This window comes from Ochotona curzoniae, unplaced genomic scaffold (genome assembly GCF_017591425.1).
Source record: "Ochotona curzoniae isolate NIBS_2020 unplaced genomic scaffold, NIBS_Ocur_1.0 contig_2692, whole genome shotgun sequence".
NCBI lineage: Eukaryota > Metazoa > Chordata > Mammalia > Lagomorpha > Ochotonidae > Ochotona > Ochotona curzoniae.
The window spans coordinates 1,757,489-1,772,427 of record NW_024465556.1 but is presented as its reverse complement, the minus strand read 5'-3'; the positions used below and the strand labels follow the sequence as shown (position 1 = coordinate 1,772,427).

The 14,939-nt window shown below is 41.8% G+C and overlaps 1 protein-coding gene across 1 annotated transcript in view; it reads left to right on the top strand.

Annotated features, from left to right (window-relative positions):
• PAPSS2 (3'-phosphoadenosine 5'-phosphosulfate synthase 2) overlaps positions 1-14,939 on the top strand; it is a 118,768-nt gene that overhangs the window by 83,971 nt on the left and 19,858 nt on the right. Inside the window, exons 3-4 of the mRNA XM_040976038.1 lie at positions 10,757-10,871; positions 13,959-14,194. Of these exons, the coding sequence (XP_040831972.1) occupies positions 10,757-10,871; positions 13,959-14,194 (351 nt within the window). The remainder of the gene's footprint in view (positions 1-10,756; positions 10,872-13,958; positions 14,195-14,939) is intronic.

Below are 14,939 nucleotides of genomic sequence, written 5' to 3'. Positions count from 1 at the left end.
TATATTTTAAAACCAGTCCAGCACATTAGGAAATTGCGGCCCCTAGTAGAATGGAATCTTCACCTTTGCTACCTTTTCACCTGCTTCTCAGTAGAAGTTTGAGTTATGTCCACCCAAGTCACTGATTCTGGCTTTGGAGCCAGCGGCCATGATGGATAAGCATGTGTGTGTGTGTGTGTAATAACTCCTTTCCTGAGGTTCTGTGTACCCAGCTGTGTAATTCTCCATCCCTGGCCCATGCAATTCCAAGATTATTTTTTCTAACTATTCTTTTACACTACAATAAACCCTTTACTATTTCTCATCCATTTTCCTGTTTCTGACAATGTGGTGCTTTTGAACTTTTCCCATTGATGGAATTTCAGATCTTTCTTTTTATTTGCTCAAATCCCTCTTTTTGGATAATTAAGAGGGTACATATGAAAGTATCCTCATCTCCATTTTGGAGGGACAGCGAGGCCCAGGAAGGACACAATTGGGCCTTGTTAGTTTTCTCTCAAACTAGAGTCTTATTTGGGGGCCTAGCATGGCAGCGTAGCAACCAAAGTCCTTGCCTTGAGTGTGCCAGGATCCCATGTGGGCGCCGGTTCTAATCCCGGCAGCTCCACTTCCCATCCAGCTCCCTGCTTGTGGTTTGAGAAAGCAGTGGAGGACGGCCCAAAGCCTTGGGGCCCTGCACCAGCGTGGGGGACCTGGAGGAGGCTTCAGGCTTCAGGCTTCGGATTGACACAGCTGTGGCTGTTGAGATCACTCAGGGAGTGATTGGGGAGTGAATCAACAGAGGGAAGATCTTTCTCTCTGCCTCTTCTCCTTTCCATATATATGTATATATGGAATATATATGTTTTTTAAAGATTTAGTTATTTTTATCACAAAGGCAGATATACAGAGAGGAGGCGAGACAGAGGAAGATCTTCCATCCGATGATTCACACCCTAAGTGACCTCAACGGCTGGTGCTGCGCTGATCCGAAGCCAGGAACCAGGAATCTCTTCCGGGTCTCCCACTCGGGTGCAGGGTCCCAAGTCCTTGGGCCGTCCTCGACTGCTTTCCCAGGCCACAAGCAGGGAGCTGGATGGGAATAGGGCTGCCAGGATTAGAACCGTCGCCCATATGGAATCCCAGCGGGTTGAAGGTGAGGACTTTAGCTGCTAGGCCACTGTGCCGGGCCCTCTTTTGTAATATTTTTAAACAATGTCTGTAATAGTGTGTCTGTGTCCACACTTGACATATGTGTTCCTAAGTGTTATATCCCATGTGTTTATTTTCCATCTCTGCTTTACTCCATAATATGCTGCAAGATTTCTCCTATAACCTCATGCATTTTTATTCCTCAAATAAAAAATAAAATGATGAAATTAATTATTTAAAAAATATGTTAAGGAAAGATAAAGAATATAGCTGGGCAAAACTTAAAGTAACTAGGAAATACTTGGATTTTTCAAAATATTGCTTACTGCTAAGGTTCAGTTAAATTGCTCTTAAGTTTTTTTTTTTAGTTTCCGATTAACAGAAAGTATGAGAAAATTATACTAAGAATTTCCATGTATACTTACACATGGATTGTCCTAATTAAGAACTTTGATGTTGTACATTGTCACTTGTAATGAATTGAAGATACAATGTTATTCATTGAAGTCTGTACTTTCTTCAAATTCCTTAATTTTTGCTAATAATCCAGCCCACATCACATTTGGCTGTCAAGTTTCCTTTAGCCTTTTCTGGAAGTAAAGTTTCCCAGACTTTCTCTTGGTTTTGATGATCTTGATGATTTTGAGTACTAATTTTGTTGTTTGTCTTTCTATATGCAGTGTTATAGTAGTTTCCTCATATGGAGAAAGGGAATCCAACTATGCAAGCTATGAAGGTTAGACTGGCTCAGGCTTGTGCCCAGCCAGCCCAGTGTGCTGTCCCTGTGTGGGACATGATTCTGTCCCTGAGGCATGGTATACACTTGAGTAGATGCTACAGTAGGCTCAGCACAGGTGCCAGCAGCAAAGGAAGAGAGGTGTGTGTGTGCAGTGTATTTTAATTAAGGGTTTATTATTTTATTTGAAAGGCAGATTGATAAAGAGAGAGATAGAGAGATCTCCCAGTTGCTAGTTTACTCCCTAAAAGGCCAAAGCCAGGGCTGAGGTAAGCCAAAAACAAGAGCTTGAAACTCTATCTAGTTTTTCCATATGGGTGGCAGGGGTCCAAGCACTTGGGTCATCTTCCTCTGCTTTAATATATATTACCTCATTTAATTCTCAGTGAGAATAGGGTGGCATTGTGGTACAGCAAGATTAAGCTGGTTGCTTGTAATACTGGCTTCTAAGATTATAAGGCCTAATTCCAGCCCCAGCTGCTTCACTTCCAACCCAACTTCCTGCTGATGTGCCTGGGAAGGCAACAGATGATGACTCAAGTCCTTTGATCCCTACCACCCAAGTGAGACACTAGAATAGAGTCTCTGGTTCCTGGCTTTGGTCTGGTCCACATCTTACTGTGCAGCCTTTTGGAGAGTCAACCAATGGATAGAAGATATATCTCTCTTTCCTCCTCTCTCTCTTCTTCTCTCTCTCTTTTCTTTTCATTCTTTCTCTTCCCCCCTCCTGCTCTGCCTTTCTAGTAAATAAATGTTAAGATTCTTAGTGAGAAATTTTAACACAAAAATCATACATCTGGGGTTGAAAATGAGATTTGTTGTACAAGACTAAGAACTGGACATAACTTATGTGTGTCCTGCGTGTTCGAGGTATGCGATGTCAACCGTATCCCTGACACATCTGCACGTAGTTATCGGATCTATAAATGAATCACAGCTCCCAGACTTGGTATAGTATGTGAGATGATGCATATGAAAGTAGAGATTCTGCTATGGGCCTGATAGATAACTGAGGTTGCTGCTTCTGACAACTGATATTCACACTGTACACTGATGAGTGGGGCAGTTTGGAATACTCTTCATCTGTAAGAGAACAATGGAAACAATAGCCAGGAGCAGCGAGGGCTAAGTCCAGACAAGACAGAATGGAGTTGCAACCAGAGAAGTAAAGCAGATTTCTGTGCACTATGTCGGGGGAACAAGAGGGAATAGGGAAAATTTAAAGGCACCTGCTAATTCTTTATTAGCAGCATGCAAAACTAAAAAAAAAAAAAATGAAGCAAACAAAAAGAAAACTACACACAAAAACCGCCTTTGAGCATTGCAAAACTCAACCTGTGAGGCTGCCAGCTTCCTCTTCCCCTCAGAGCTTCCCTTTCATGACGCCCCGTACTGTGACATGCAGCATGGATTTGGCCCTGTGATGCCTTGCCCTACTGTGAAGCCATTTGAACTCTTTCCCCTAGGGTATTTTTTTTGTGTGTGGTCATCAAAGTCAAGGCTGAGGCTCTCTGCCGAGACCTGGAGTACCCCACCCTGAGCTCCAGAAGCCACTTGGGTCCTCCCCTTTCTGCACTACCAATAGGAATGAGGGGTGGGCCTGGCAGGCACACACCGCAACCCCAGGCCAGGTGACAAGGCCTGACCTCGGATGAACTCGTGAGGCTGTTCTGAGTCAAAGGCCAGTGTGCTGTCCTTGCAACAAAGCGTTGGTGACTCTGAGACAATGCAAACAAGGGCAGCATCGGGTAGAGGGAGCAGCCTTCAAGTGTGTGTGTGTGTGTGTGTGTGCACTCAGTGCGGGAGCCTGCTCTGTTGAGCTTGAACAGTCTGACCTAGAACCATAGCCGTGCTGAGTGTGTACGTGCATGCGTGTTTGTAAAGCTCTTCCTCTGCAGAAAGGGCTGTCCTGTCCACTGCCAGATTTGACCATGAACCCCATCTCTCCAGCCCTGCCTTACAGTGGACCAGAACTTTCAGAATCCTCCCAGCCCTGGGTGATTTAGATCTCAAGCCACTCTCATTTCTCCAGGCTGGATTAGATGCCACTTGGGACTGGTGTGCAACTTCCTACAAAGCTTTTGTATTTCTTTTCTATTTTAATGTAGATTCTGAACTTATTTAATCCTTTCGGTAGCCCTGTAAAGAGAGCATTCTTATCCCCATTTCATAGATGAGGAAGTGGAGGCTTAAATTAATAATTTGCTCCAGGTCACACAGACATTAATAATTCACTCCAGGTCACAGAGCCAGTAGACTGTTAAGCAGGTTAAATCCAGGTGTGTTAACTCTGAAATCAACACTCATGCTATTTCTGTGCATGTAGGAGGGAGGTTTTTCTGGGACAGTGACCTGGAAGAAGGTAGGAATTTTTTTGCAATTTTTTCCCCTGGGGTCCTAGAATAGAAATATGCCACCAACGTTGTGGTTTCTGGGCTAGTTTCTGCTGAGTTTATTAAATTAGTGAGGGTCTGTGTACTCTTTACAAAGAGGAAGGTGGAGCTGTTTTCCTGTTCCATATGTTTGCTTTTCTATTGAGAGAATCCTTTGTGCGATAGCCACTTTATTTCCAAAGAACGGAACATCATATGCTCCTTAGGAGAATGTAAAACTTCCAGTGAGGGCAAAGTTTTTCTTGGCTGCTCCACCCATTTGCAGTTCAAATATCATTTAAAATGTCTGCTTCTGTTTTATTTGCTTGCCTTTTGCAAAACATCGAGTTTTGCTTTTAAAATAAATAATATGCACAGCTGAAGGAAAACAGCTGAGTACCTGGCCATCTGAAAATATTTTGTTCATTTAAACATTACTGGATTTATCAAAAATTGTGCAAAAACTCAGGATTAAAATATAGTGCAAATGAGTTGGGGTTTGACACACTGGTGGAGATGCCACTCGGGATGTCCAAATCCTAATTGGAAGTGCCTCAGTTTGAGTCTTATCTCTACTGCCATTGCAGCTGCCTGCTAATGCACTTCTTTGAAGGAGCAGGTGGCGGCTAAAGTGCAAGGTTTCCTGCCACCTGCTTTGAGGACACAGGTTGAGCTCCTGGCTCCTTGTTTTGGCCTGGACCAACCCTGCTTGTTACAGACACTTGAAGGGTGAATCAGTGGGTGGAAAATGTGTGTGTGATCATCTTTTTGTCTTTCAAATCAATGAAAATAATTTTAAAAGATGTAACTATTAAATATCTAAATTTGAGAGGTTAAATGTTAATTATGTTAGAGCGGTTCCTCTGGGTGAATTCTGGCCTGTTTCTGAAAATGAAGATCTTGTTGGCAAGGCAGTTATCAGGATCATAACAAGGTTCTCACAGAAGATTAACAGTCTGGAACTTATTCTGAAACTCTGGCCATATGGAGAAGAAGCGGCCACAAGCAAGGGAAGCAATTGTCTCCATAGGCAAGTGAAACTTCGGGGAGTGTCCATGTGCACAGATGGACAGCAGCACCTTAGATTGTAACAGTCTGGAATTGGGTTCAGAGTCCTCTTCCGTGAGCACAGATACACTGAACAGTGTTAACTCCACTGTCTGAAATCTTGTGTGCTTTCTTATTTGCTTACTTTCTCCATGGCCTTTGTTATGTGTTATGAAGTTTTTGTGTGTGATGGGGTTAACATGCCATCACTACGCATGTCAAATGTACATTCAGTGAGTTCCAGCAGTAAAAACACTGTGTGTGCAGGCCCTTATCAAGATGGACGGCACTGCCATCACCCCAGAGGCAACTGCTGCTCTGACATGGGGGATTAGTTTCTCTATTTGGGGACTGATATAAATGACATCATACAGTAAATAATAAATTTTTTTTCCTGTAAGTTTCTTTTGACTCACATAATGCTACTCATTTGTTATCATTCATGCTGGCTGTTATCGATGGCCCTTCCATTCTATTGCTGAGTATTATTCTTGTCTAAGACTGTTCTGCACTTTAGGGTTTCCTTTCCTTTTGTTTTTATCAGTTTTCCTATTAACGGACACTTGGCTGTTTCTATCTTTTAGCCAAATAAGGAGTCTGAGAGCTTTTCTACAGAAATATGTGAATCCATGTTGCCATTTCTTTTGAGTAGACACCCATGGTTGCAATGGCTACCCCGTGAAAGAGGTGAATGTTTTAGTATTGTAAGAATTGTCCAGGTTTTGTTCCAGAAGGAATGTGTGACTTTATGTCTGCACTTTCTAGGAGCACACGGGAGTGCATCTTCGTTGCCATTTATATGATCAGTGACATGTCTTTTTATTTCAATTTGCATTTCTCTGACACCTGAGGACTTTCTGAACGCTGCATGCTTCTTAACTGCCCCTGATTCCTTTCAGTGTTAAGTGACTATTCCAATCTTTCACCTACTTCTACTGGGTTGTTTTTTTGCTCTAGAGTTCCAGATGTGCTTTATGTATCTTGATATAAAAGATTCAGTATAAATATTCAAGCCTCCTCTTTCCCACTCGCAGGATTTGGGACCCCAATTGTGTGACCTTCCTATCTTTCTCTCCACAGTGATGGTAGGGATTCTTCTTTATTTTGTAAATGTAAATTATTGATTTTTTCATGATACAGTTTCTTAGGCTCAGAGATCTCCCCTCCCACCTACCCACACTTTCTTCCCCCAACAGTTTCCCTCTATATTGTAACAATATTTTAGTTTCTCAACAACAGCCACAAGTCTATCATTCCGCACCTGACATTGTAGGTATAGAGAACGGTAGAAAGTCCAGGATTCTATTGTCAAGATGTAGTTAACAGTTTCATTGGGAGTTCATCTTTTATTCAAAAGTAGAGGTGCATACTGCAGTGTATCTCCACTTCATGTTATCTTATCTACATTATAGAGCTCATCTAGATAAATATACTTGTATACATGCTTACCTATTGATCTTGTATTTTACATGAAGGTTGCCTTATGTCAGAGAAAACATATAATATTTGTCCTTTTGGGATTGACTTATTTTACTGAGCATAATGGTCTCTAGTTGGGACCATTTTGTTGCAAATGGTAGAATTTCATTCTTTTTAGTGGCTGAGTAGTATGCCATAGAGTAGATGTACCACAGTTTCTTTCTCCACCCCTCTTTTGATGGGCATCTGGGTTGTTTCCATGTCTTAATTATTGTAGATCATGTAAACATAGGATTACAGATCATTTTCTCACATGCAGATTTTACTTCTTTGGAAATATTCCCAGAAGTGGGACAGCTGAATTATATAGCAGATCAATTTTCAGTTTTTTTTTTTTTCAATTTTCAGTTCTGATAGCACTAGCATACTAACTTCCATAGTGGTTGTAGTAGCCTAAGGAGGGCACCTTTCCCCCTACATTCATGCCAGAAAGTATAGTAGATAGAATTCCAAATGTAGGCCAATCTCACTGGAATTGGGTGAAATCTCAATGTATTTTTAATTTGTATTTTCCTGATAGCCAGGGAGCTTGAGTATTTCTTCATATATCTCTTAGCCGTTTGAATTTGTTCTTTTGAAAAATGTCTGTTCATTTCCTTTGTCTATTTCTTCACAGGATTGTTTTGCTGTCATTGAGTTTCTGAAGCTCTTTGTAAATCCTGGATATTAGTCCCCTATCAGTTGTGTAGTGTGCAAATATTTTCTCCTATTCTGTTGATTGATTACTTTCTTTGATGATCATTTCCTTTTCTGTACAGAAGGTTTTAGTTTGATGTAATCTGGATTGCTTATTTTGGCTTTGACGATCTGTGGTTTGGTGTCTTTTTCAAGAAGTCTTTCCGCATTCCTATATCTTGGAAAGTGTTTCCTGTATTTTCCTCTAACAGTTTGATGGTTTCTGGGTGCAGATTTAAGTCCTTGATCCATTTAGAGCTGATTTTAGTATAAGGTGATAGGTGGGGGGGGTCTTGATTTTTACTTCTGCAGGCTGCTATCTTCTTGTCCCAAGGGCATTTGTTGAAGAAACTAGACTTTTCCCTGGATTGTTTCCAGTTTTCTTGTCAAAGATTAGTTTACTATACATGTGTGGGCTCTTTTCTGGTGTTTCTGTTCTGTTCCACTGATCTTTTTATCTGTTTCTGTACCAGTGCCAGACTATTTTGGTGACCACTGCTCTGTAGTATGTCTTGAGTCCAGACTTGCGATTCCTCCAGCTTGATTTTTATTCTTCAGGATACTTTTGACTATTCTGGTCTCTTGTGTTTGCAGATGAAGTTCTGTATCTTCTTTTCTGTTTCTGAGAAGAATGTTGTTGGGATTTTGATTGGGATTGTGCTGATTCTATATATTACTTTCAGTAATATGGACATTTGATGATGTTGATTCTGTCAATTCAGGAACATGGTATGTTTCTCCATCTTTTAATGTCCTTCTCTTTCTTTAATGTTTTATAGTTTTCATCATACAGGTCTTCCACATATTTGGTTAGATTAACTCTAGGTATGTAAGATTTCTCTCCACTATTTAAGGAGATTGTACTTACAATTTTTTTCTCAATCATGGATTTATTTGTATATACTAGTGCCATCAATTTGTGTTCATTAATTTTGTATCCTGCTACCCTGCCAAAGTCTCTTATGAGCTCCAGTAGTCTCTTGACTGAGTCTTTTGAGTCTCCTAAGTAGAGAATCATATAATCTGCAAACACGGATAATTTCAATCCCTCATTTCTGATTTGAATTCCTTTAATTTGTTTTTTTTTGCCTAATAGCTCTGGTAAGGACTTATAATACTATATTGAATAGCACTGATGAGCGTGGACACCCTTGTCTAGTTCCAGATCTTAGTGGAAAAGCTTCTAATCTTTCCCCATTTAGTAAGATGCTGGCATTGAGTTTTATATATATATAAATATATATAATATATATATATTGCTTTGGTTGTGTTGTGGAATGTTACTTTTATACCTATCTTGCTTAGGGTTTTTAGCATGAAGTGGTGTTGGATTTTAACAAATGCCTTATCTGCATCTATTGAGATGATCATATGGTTTTTGTTTTTCAATATCTTAATGTGATATATCACAATTATTGATTTGCATACATTGAACCATTCCTGCATGCCAAGAATAAAAGGGATTCTTCTTGGTTAGCACCATGTTTGTAATCTCTAGAATTCCCCCTGACACATGGTAGGAGCTCAAGAAACCTATTCAGAGCAACAAGAAATAAGGAAATAAACTGACTTTTAGGCCTGATATTAGGACACAGTGCACTGTAATTTAGTGGCATTAATTAGCAAGGAAATAGATTTTTTAAAAAAAAGATAGTAATTTTATTATCAGTTGTGAAGAAGAACATAGCATAGCTTTAAGGGATTTGTTTGCCCAGGAGAAATACAGCCCCACTGGCTGTACATCTGTGTTTATATGCACAAGGCTTATTGATTTTTAAGGTTCAGAAACCTATGTCTGTCATTAGAAATTCAGGTAACATATAACAGATATGGGTAATGCTCAGTCTTTTTGTTTAAATTTCCTTGCAGTTTCTCCCACTCTTATGATCATAAGGTATTAAAGAGAGAACTATACCAAAAACTGCATTTATTGAGCCATTCTTTTTTATTCAGTGGACACACACTTTCCAGCCTGAGTTAAGAATCAAGACTAGATTGTATGTGACCTCACCAGGTTGATTTTATTGCAGTCAAAATAAAAGCATTTGATATTTTAATCCATCTCCAAGGCTAATAACCAGGGCATTTCCATTTCTGCTGGGCTTTTGGAAGATTAGAAGATTTGTGCGCAGTGGTTTAATTCTTGCCTTGCAAGCGCTGGGATCCCATATGGGCACTGGCTCATGTCCTGGCCGCTCCACTTCCCATCCAGCTCCCTGCCTGTGACCTGGGAAAGCAGTAGAGGATGTCCCAAAGCCCTAGGACCTTGCACTCATGTGGAGACCTGAAGAAGCTCCTGGCTGCTAGCTTCAGCTCATCCTAGCTCCAGCCATTGAGGCCACTTGGGCTGTCGGAGCACTCTTGGGCTCTTCTTGGTTCAAATCCATATGACTTGGAGAAAACTTCCATTTTCTAGGAACAGACATTTTCCCCAACCATCACCTAAGGTGCAAAGGTTAAAACCATGCCTGTTGCATAGCTTCACAAATTGTCTAACTTGAATTATAGTCTCAGAAGGTCCTAATGGGCACTTTAAAGGCAGTGCTTGGTTTTAAACAAGCAGAATTAAGAGCTGATGTTCTGCCAACTGTAGAAGAGGAGGTTATTTAACAGCTAGTGTTGCATAATCCCATGAACTATTTTTTTTTAAGATTTTTTTTTTAATTGGAAAGGCAGATATACAGAGAGGAGAGACAGAGAGGAAGATCTTCCGTCTGATGATTCACTCCCCAAGTGAGCGCAACGGCCGATGCTATGCCAGTCCGAAGCCAGGAGCCTCTTCCGGGTCTCCCACGTGGGTGCAGGGTCCCAAAGGCTTTGGGCCGTCCTCCACTGCTTTCCCTGGCCACAGGCAGGGATCTGGAAGGGAAGCGGGGCTGCTGGGATAGAACCGGCACCCATATGGGATCCCGGGCGTGCAAGGTGAGGACCTTAACCACTGCACGACTGCGCCACCGCACCGGGCCCTCCTATGAACTATTACACAATAATCTATCTATCTATCTATCTAAAGCATTTTGTGCAAAGAAAAAGGCATGAGTAACACTAAGTAAGTGACGGGAATGGAGAAAGCAGTATATATACTCACAGCTGTGAGAAATGCATCCATGTGCCTAATGGTTCAGAGTAATGGGCAGAGGTGATTAAAGCTTATATTAGGAGGGATAAGAGTAAGCCTTTTCCAAAACATCTTTTATATGATTTGTTATATATGTCATTTTTGCAAATGAAAATTTCAAGTGGATTTGTATTACCCCAGTAGTAAATATGTATTTTATTAAATGAATATTGTGCTTGATATTATTTTGTTTTACAGGAAAGCCAGAAGTCCACAAACGTAGTCTACCAAGCCCACCATGTGAGCAGGAACAAGAGAGGGCAAGTGGTTGGAACAAAGGGTGGATTCCGAGGCTGTACGGTGTGGCTAACAGGTATGCCATATTCTCTCTCTCTCTCCACTTCAATATCTAATATCCATTTCAACATCAATATATGCATCATGTATTTGTATTTCTCAGTGTTTGGATCAAAAGCTGATGTGACACACAGTTTTATGGTGATCAGATTGCACATGTAACATTTGGGTGTCAATCCTAACTCTACCAGAGAGAAAAAGAGCAAGATCTGATTGTAAAAACACAGTCTGATCAAGTCGCAGAAAGCAGCTGTCCAGCAGTTTTCTCGTTTTTGGCAGCAAGGATGGAACATCTGTTTCCAGCCCCTGGGGATTCAGTCACTCTATGCCTCGAAACTGGCCCTTATGAATGGGGCTTTTCAAAGATACCAAGCAATTGGCCATCATAAGATGTCAAATTTTTCCTATGGTTTTCCAGTATTCTGACATCCTAAGGGTCTATCTCACTTGAAACTAACTTAACAAACCTTACAGTCTGTGCTAGAAAGAACATGAGTGATTTCCGTTTGCATGAAAGTTCCTTCTTATTGATGGGCAAAGCTTACTCCCACTGAGGTGACTTCATGAATCCTCTTTTTCTTGCATTCTTACAGTCACAAGTGTCAGAGCTGGGGATTAGGGACAGAGCTGCCTCTCCCTGCCCAGTGGTGGGCTGTTACCTTATATTCCGAGTACAAGGTAGAGGAAGGCATTCCCTGCGGAGTAAGTCTACAGCGCCTGGACTCAGAAGGACAAGCCAAGTTCATTCATCTCATAGACATGACTTTTCAAATGGAAATAAGCCCAGGCATGAAACTACGTTTATCTGTGAAATCAGTGCCTGTGTTACTCTCTATTCACAGACAGACACCTCTCAATATGGCAGGCAAGGCTCTGCCTTGTCTCCTTTCTTGCTCTTCTGTCTCCTGTCCAAATCAGTCCTACTGTTGCTTTTTAGCAGGTTTCTTCCTAGCGGCTTTGGTCTCCTGATTCCATTCATGCCTAAACTCCAGGTGAGAATAGACATCGGGCCGGGAGCCTGCTGTATTCACATCTACAGCAGTCGCCTGCCACTATGCCTGAAATATTGGCCCCAGCTCCCTCCGAGAGACCTGGTTTGAGGTAGTGAGTACGGCTGTGTTCCAAAAACTTCACTCATTTTATGTTTGCCTCCATGAGAGGCTTATTTGCAAAAATAACTTTTGTGTTGGTATGTATCCACAAAATCCATTTTACCTAATGTGGATTTCCCCTGAAAAGAAAAAGAGCTCTAGACAAAGAGGAAAAAGGACTCTAAAGAGTAGATTTTCTCTGTTTTTCTCTTAAATCATCCGGTGGTCAGCATTGTGGTTTCACAGATTAAGCCACTGCCCGTGATGCCAGCATCTCCTGTGGGTGCCAGCCAATGTACCTAGGAAAGCAGCAGAAGGTGGCCCAAGGGACTGGACCCCTGCCACCCCAGTGAGAGATCCAGGCTCTTGTTTCAGCCTGACATAGTTTGAGTGTTGTTGCCATTTGAGGAGTGAGCCACTGGATAGAAGATATTCTCTCTCTAATTCTTCTTTACAAATTAAGTAAACAAATGATTTAAGACTAACTTTTTATTTTCTATTTTATTTTTTTTAAATTTGTTTTATTTTTATAGTAAAGTCAGATATACAGAGAGGAGGAGAGACAGAGGAAGATCCTCTGTCCGATGATTCATGCCCCAAGTGAGTGCAATGGCTTGCACTGCGCCGACTTGAAGCCAGGATCCAGGAACCTCCCCCAGGTCTCACAAACAGGTACAGAGTCCCAAGGCTTTGGGCCATCCTAAACTGCTTTCCCAGACCCAAGATTCACTTTCTGTATATTTATTTTTTATTCTCATGTCACAGAGGTAGATGGTTGATTAAAGAGATCTAAAGACACCAGATACTTCACATCCAGAGACACGAAGTTGGATCCCAGCTCCACCTACATTAGCTGTGTGTCTTTGGACAAGCCATTTGCCTCTTTAAGTCACAGTTTTCTTATGTGAAAGATGAGAATAAAGAGAGTATCTGTCTCATGTTTGACATGACCAAATGAAAAATAAGGCATTTAAGATAAGTGCAAGTTTTGCGCCTGGCACAATAGCCTAGAGGCTAAATCCTCACCTTGCAAGTGCTGGGATCCCATATGGGCACTGGTTCGTGTCTTGGCTGCTCCACTGCCCATGCAGCTCCCTGCCTGTGGCCTGGGAAAGCAGTAGATCATGGCGCAAGGCTCTGACACCCTGCACCCACCTGGGAGACCTGTAGAAGTTCCTGGCTTCTAGCTTCAGCTCTGCTTAGCTCCAGCCATTGCAGCCACTTGGGGGGTAAACCAGCAGAAGTAAGATCTTTCTCTCTGTCTCTTCTTCTTTCTATAAATCTGCCTTTCCAGTAAAAATACATCTTTTTAAGAAATACAAGTGCTTCAGGCCTGCCACTGTGGCCTAGTGGCTAAACTCCTCACCTTGAACGTGCCAGGATCCCATATGGGTGACGGTTCTAATCTGGGCAGCTCCACTTCCCATCCAGCTCCCTGCTTGTGGCCTGGGAAAGCAGTGGAGGATGGCCCAAAGCTTTGGGACCCTGTGCCCGTGTGGGAGACCTGGAGGAAGTTCCTGGCTCCTGGCTCCAGTTCGGCGCAGCACCAGCCTTTGTGGCCACTCAGGGAGTGAATCATCGGACAGAAGATCTTCCTCTCTGTCTCTCCTCCTCTCTGTATATCTGACTTTGTAATAAAAAAACAATCTTTAAAAAAAATAAAAAAAACAAGTGCTTGATGTGTAATAAGTTATTGTTTTTTCTGGATTTTGATGGCTTTGATTTTAATTAATTTATTTATCTATTTATTTATTTTATTGTTTTTTGATACAGTTTAATTGGTGCTGGGCTCTTCCTTCTGCCTCCCCCAAGTTCCCTCTCTTCCCTTCTCTCCTCCCCTCCAGTTTCACAATGTGTGTCTTTTGTTAATTTTCCCAAGTCCATCATGCTGTGATGGCTTTGATTTAAGTTCGATCAAGTGATTGTAATGAGAAGTAGTTAATGCTGAGAAGTGCAGGCTCAGTTCAGAACAATCTGGGACAATAGCAGTGTATCTTGCCTGCTTTTTATAGGACTTTCAGGTGCTGGAAAGACAACAATAAGCTTTGCTCTGGAAGAATACCTCGTCTCCCACGGCATCCCTTGTTACTCCCTGGATGGTGACAATGTCCGTCATGGGCTTAACAAGAACCTCGGCTTCTCTGCCGGAGACAGAGAAGAAAACATCCGCCGGATTGCCGAAGTGGCAAAGCTATTCGCAGATGCTGGTCTGATCTGCATCACCAGCTTCATCTCTCCTTTCGCCAAGGTAAAATGTTTGGGGAACAAGCACTTAAGCCGACAGCTAAGACACTGCGTTCTGTGTCATTCAGTTCTTCGCTGTGCTCGCAGCTCCTGGCTCTGCCCCGAGTCAAACCCTGGCTGCTGCAGATTGAAAGAATGAACCAGCAGAAGGGAGCTCTTTCTCTCCCTCTCCTCTCTCTGTCTCTGTCTCCTCAAAATAAAAGACTCCAGAAAGCTTTGGAACTGCACACGATACCTGCAGACAGCGTGAGTACGTTCAAAAGGACTTCCAAACTGTTAGGAAAAGAAGTTGGACGCAAGGAAGGTGCAAAGCAGCGTTGTGCTTTCCGTCCGCCTACCGTTGCTCTCCCTCACGTGCTCCCTCATTTTTCCTCTGTTTAACATAAAGAAGAATTCCCTTACTTCCAAATTCCAGGTCTGCAATTGACATTAACCCTGTCACTCTCATTGCCATTAGGGGTATCTGGTTAGAGTTGAACAGAAGAAAAAAGTTAAACAAGAACAACTCTTAACATTCAGCAATCAAATGTTTGAAAAGAATGTTTAGCTGAGTCAAGAAAAAAGCGGCCAAAGCATTGGGTTATGTGTGTTTAGTATTGACGTCACTGAGGTAGAGTATCACGCTTCTTGTTTTAAAACAAGAGACTTTGGGGAGTTACCAAAAATGTGCCATGTACTTTGAATACTTGCTTTGGCTAAAATGTTCCCACTTTACTGGTTTTCTCTAGTTTTCTCTGCATGTTCCTGAT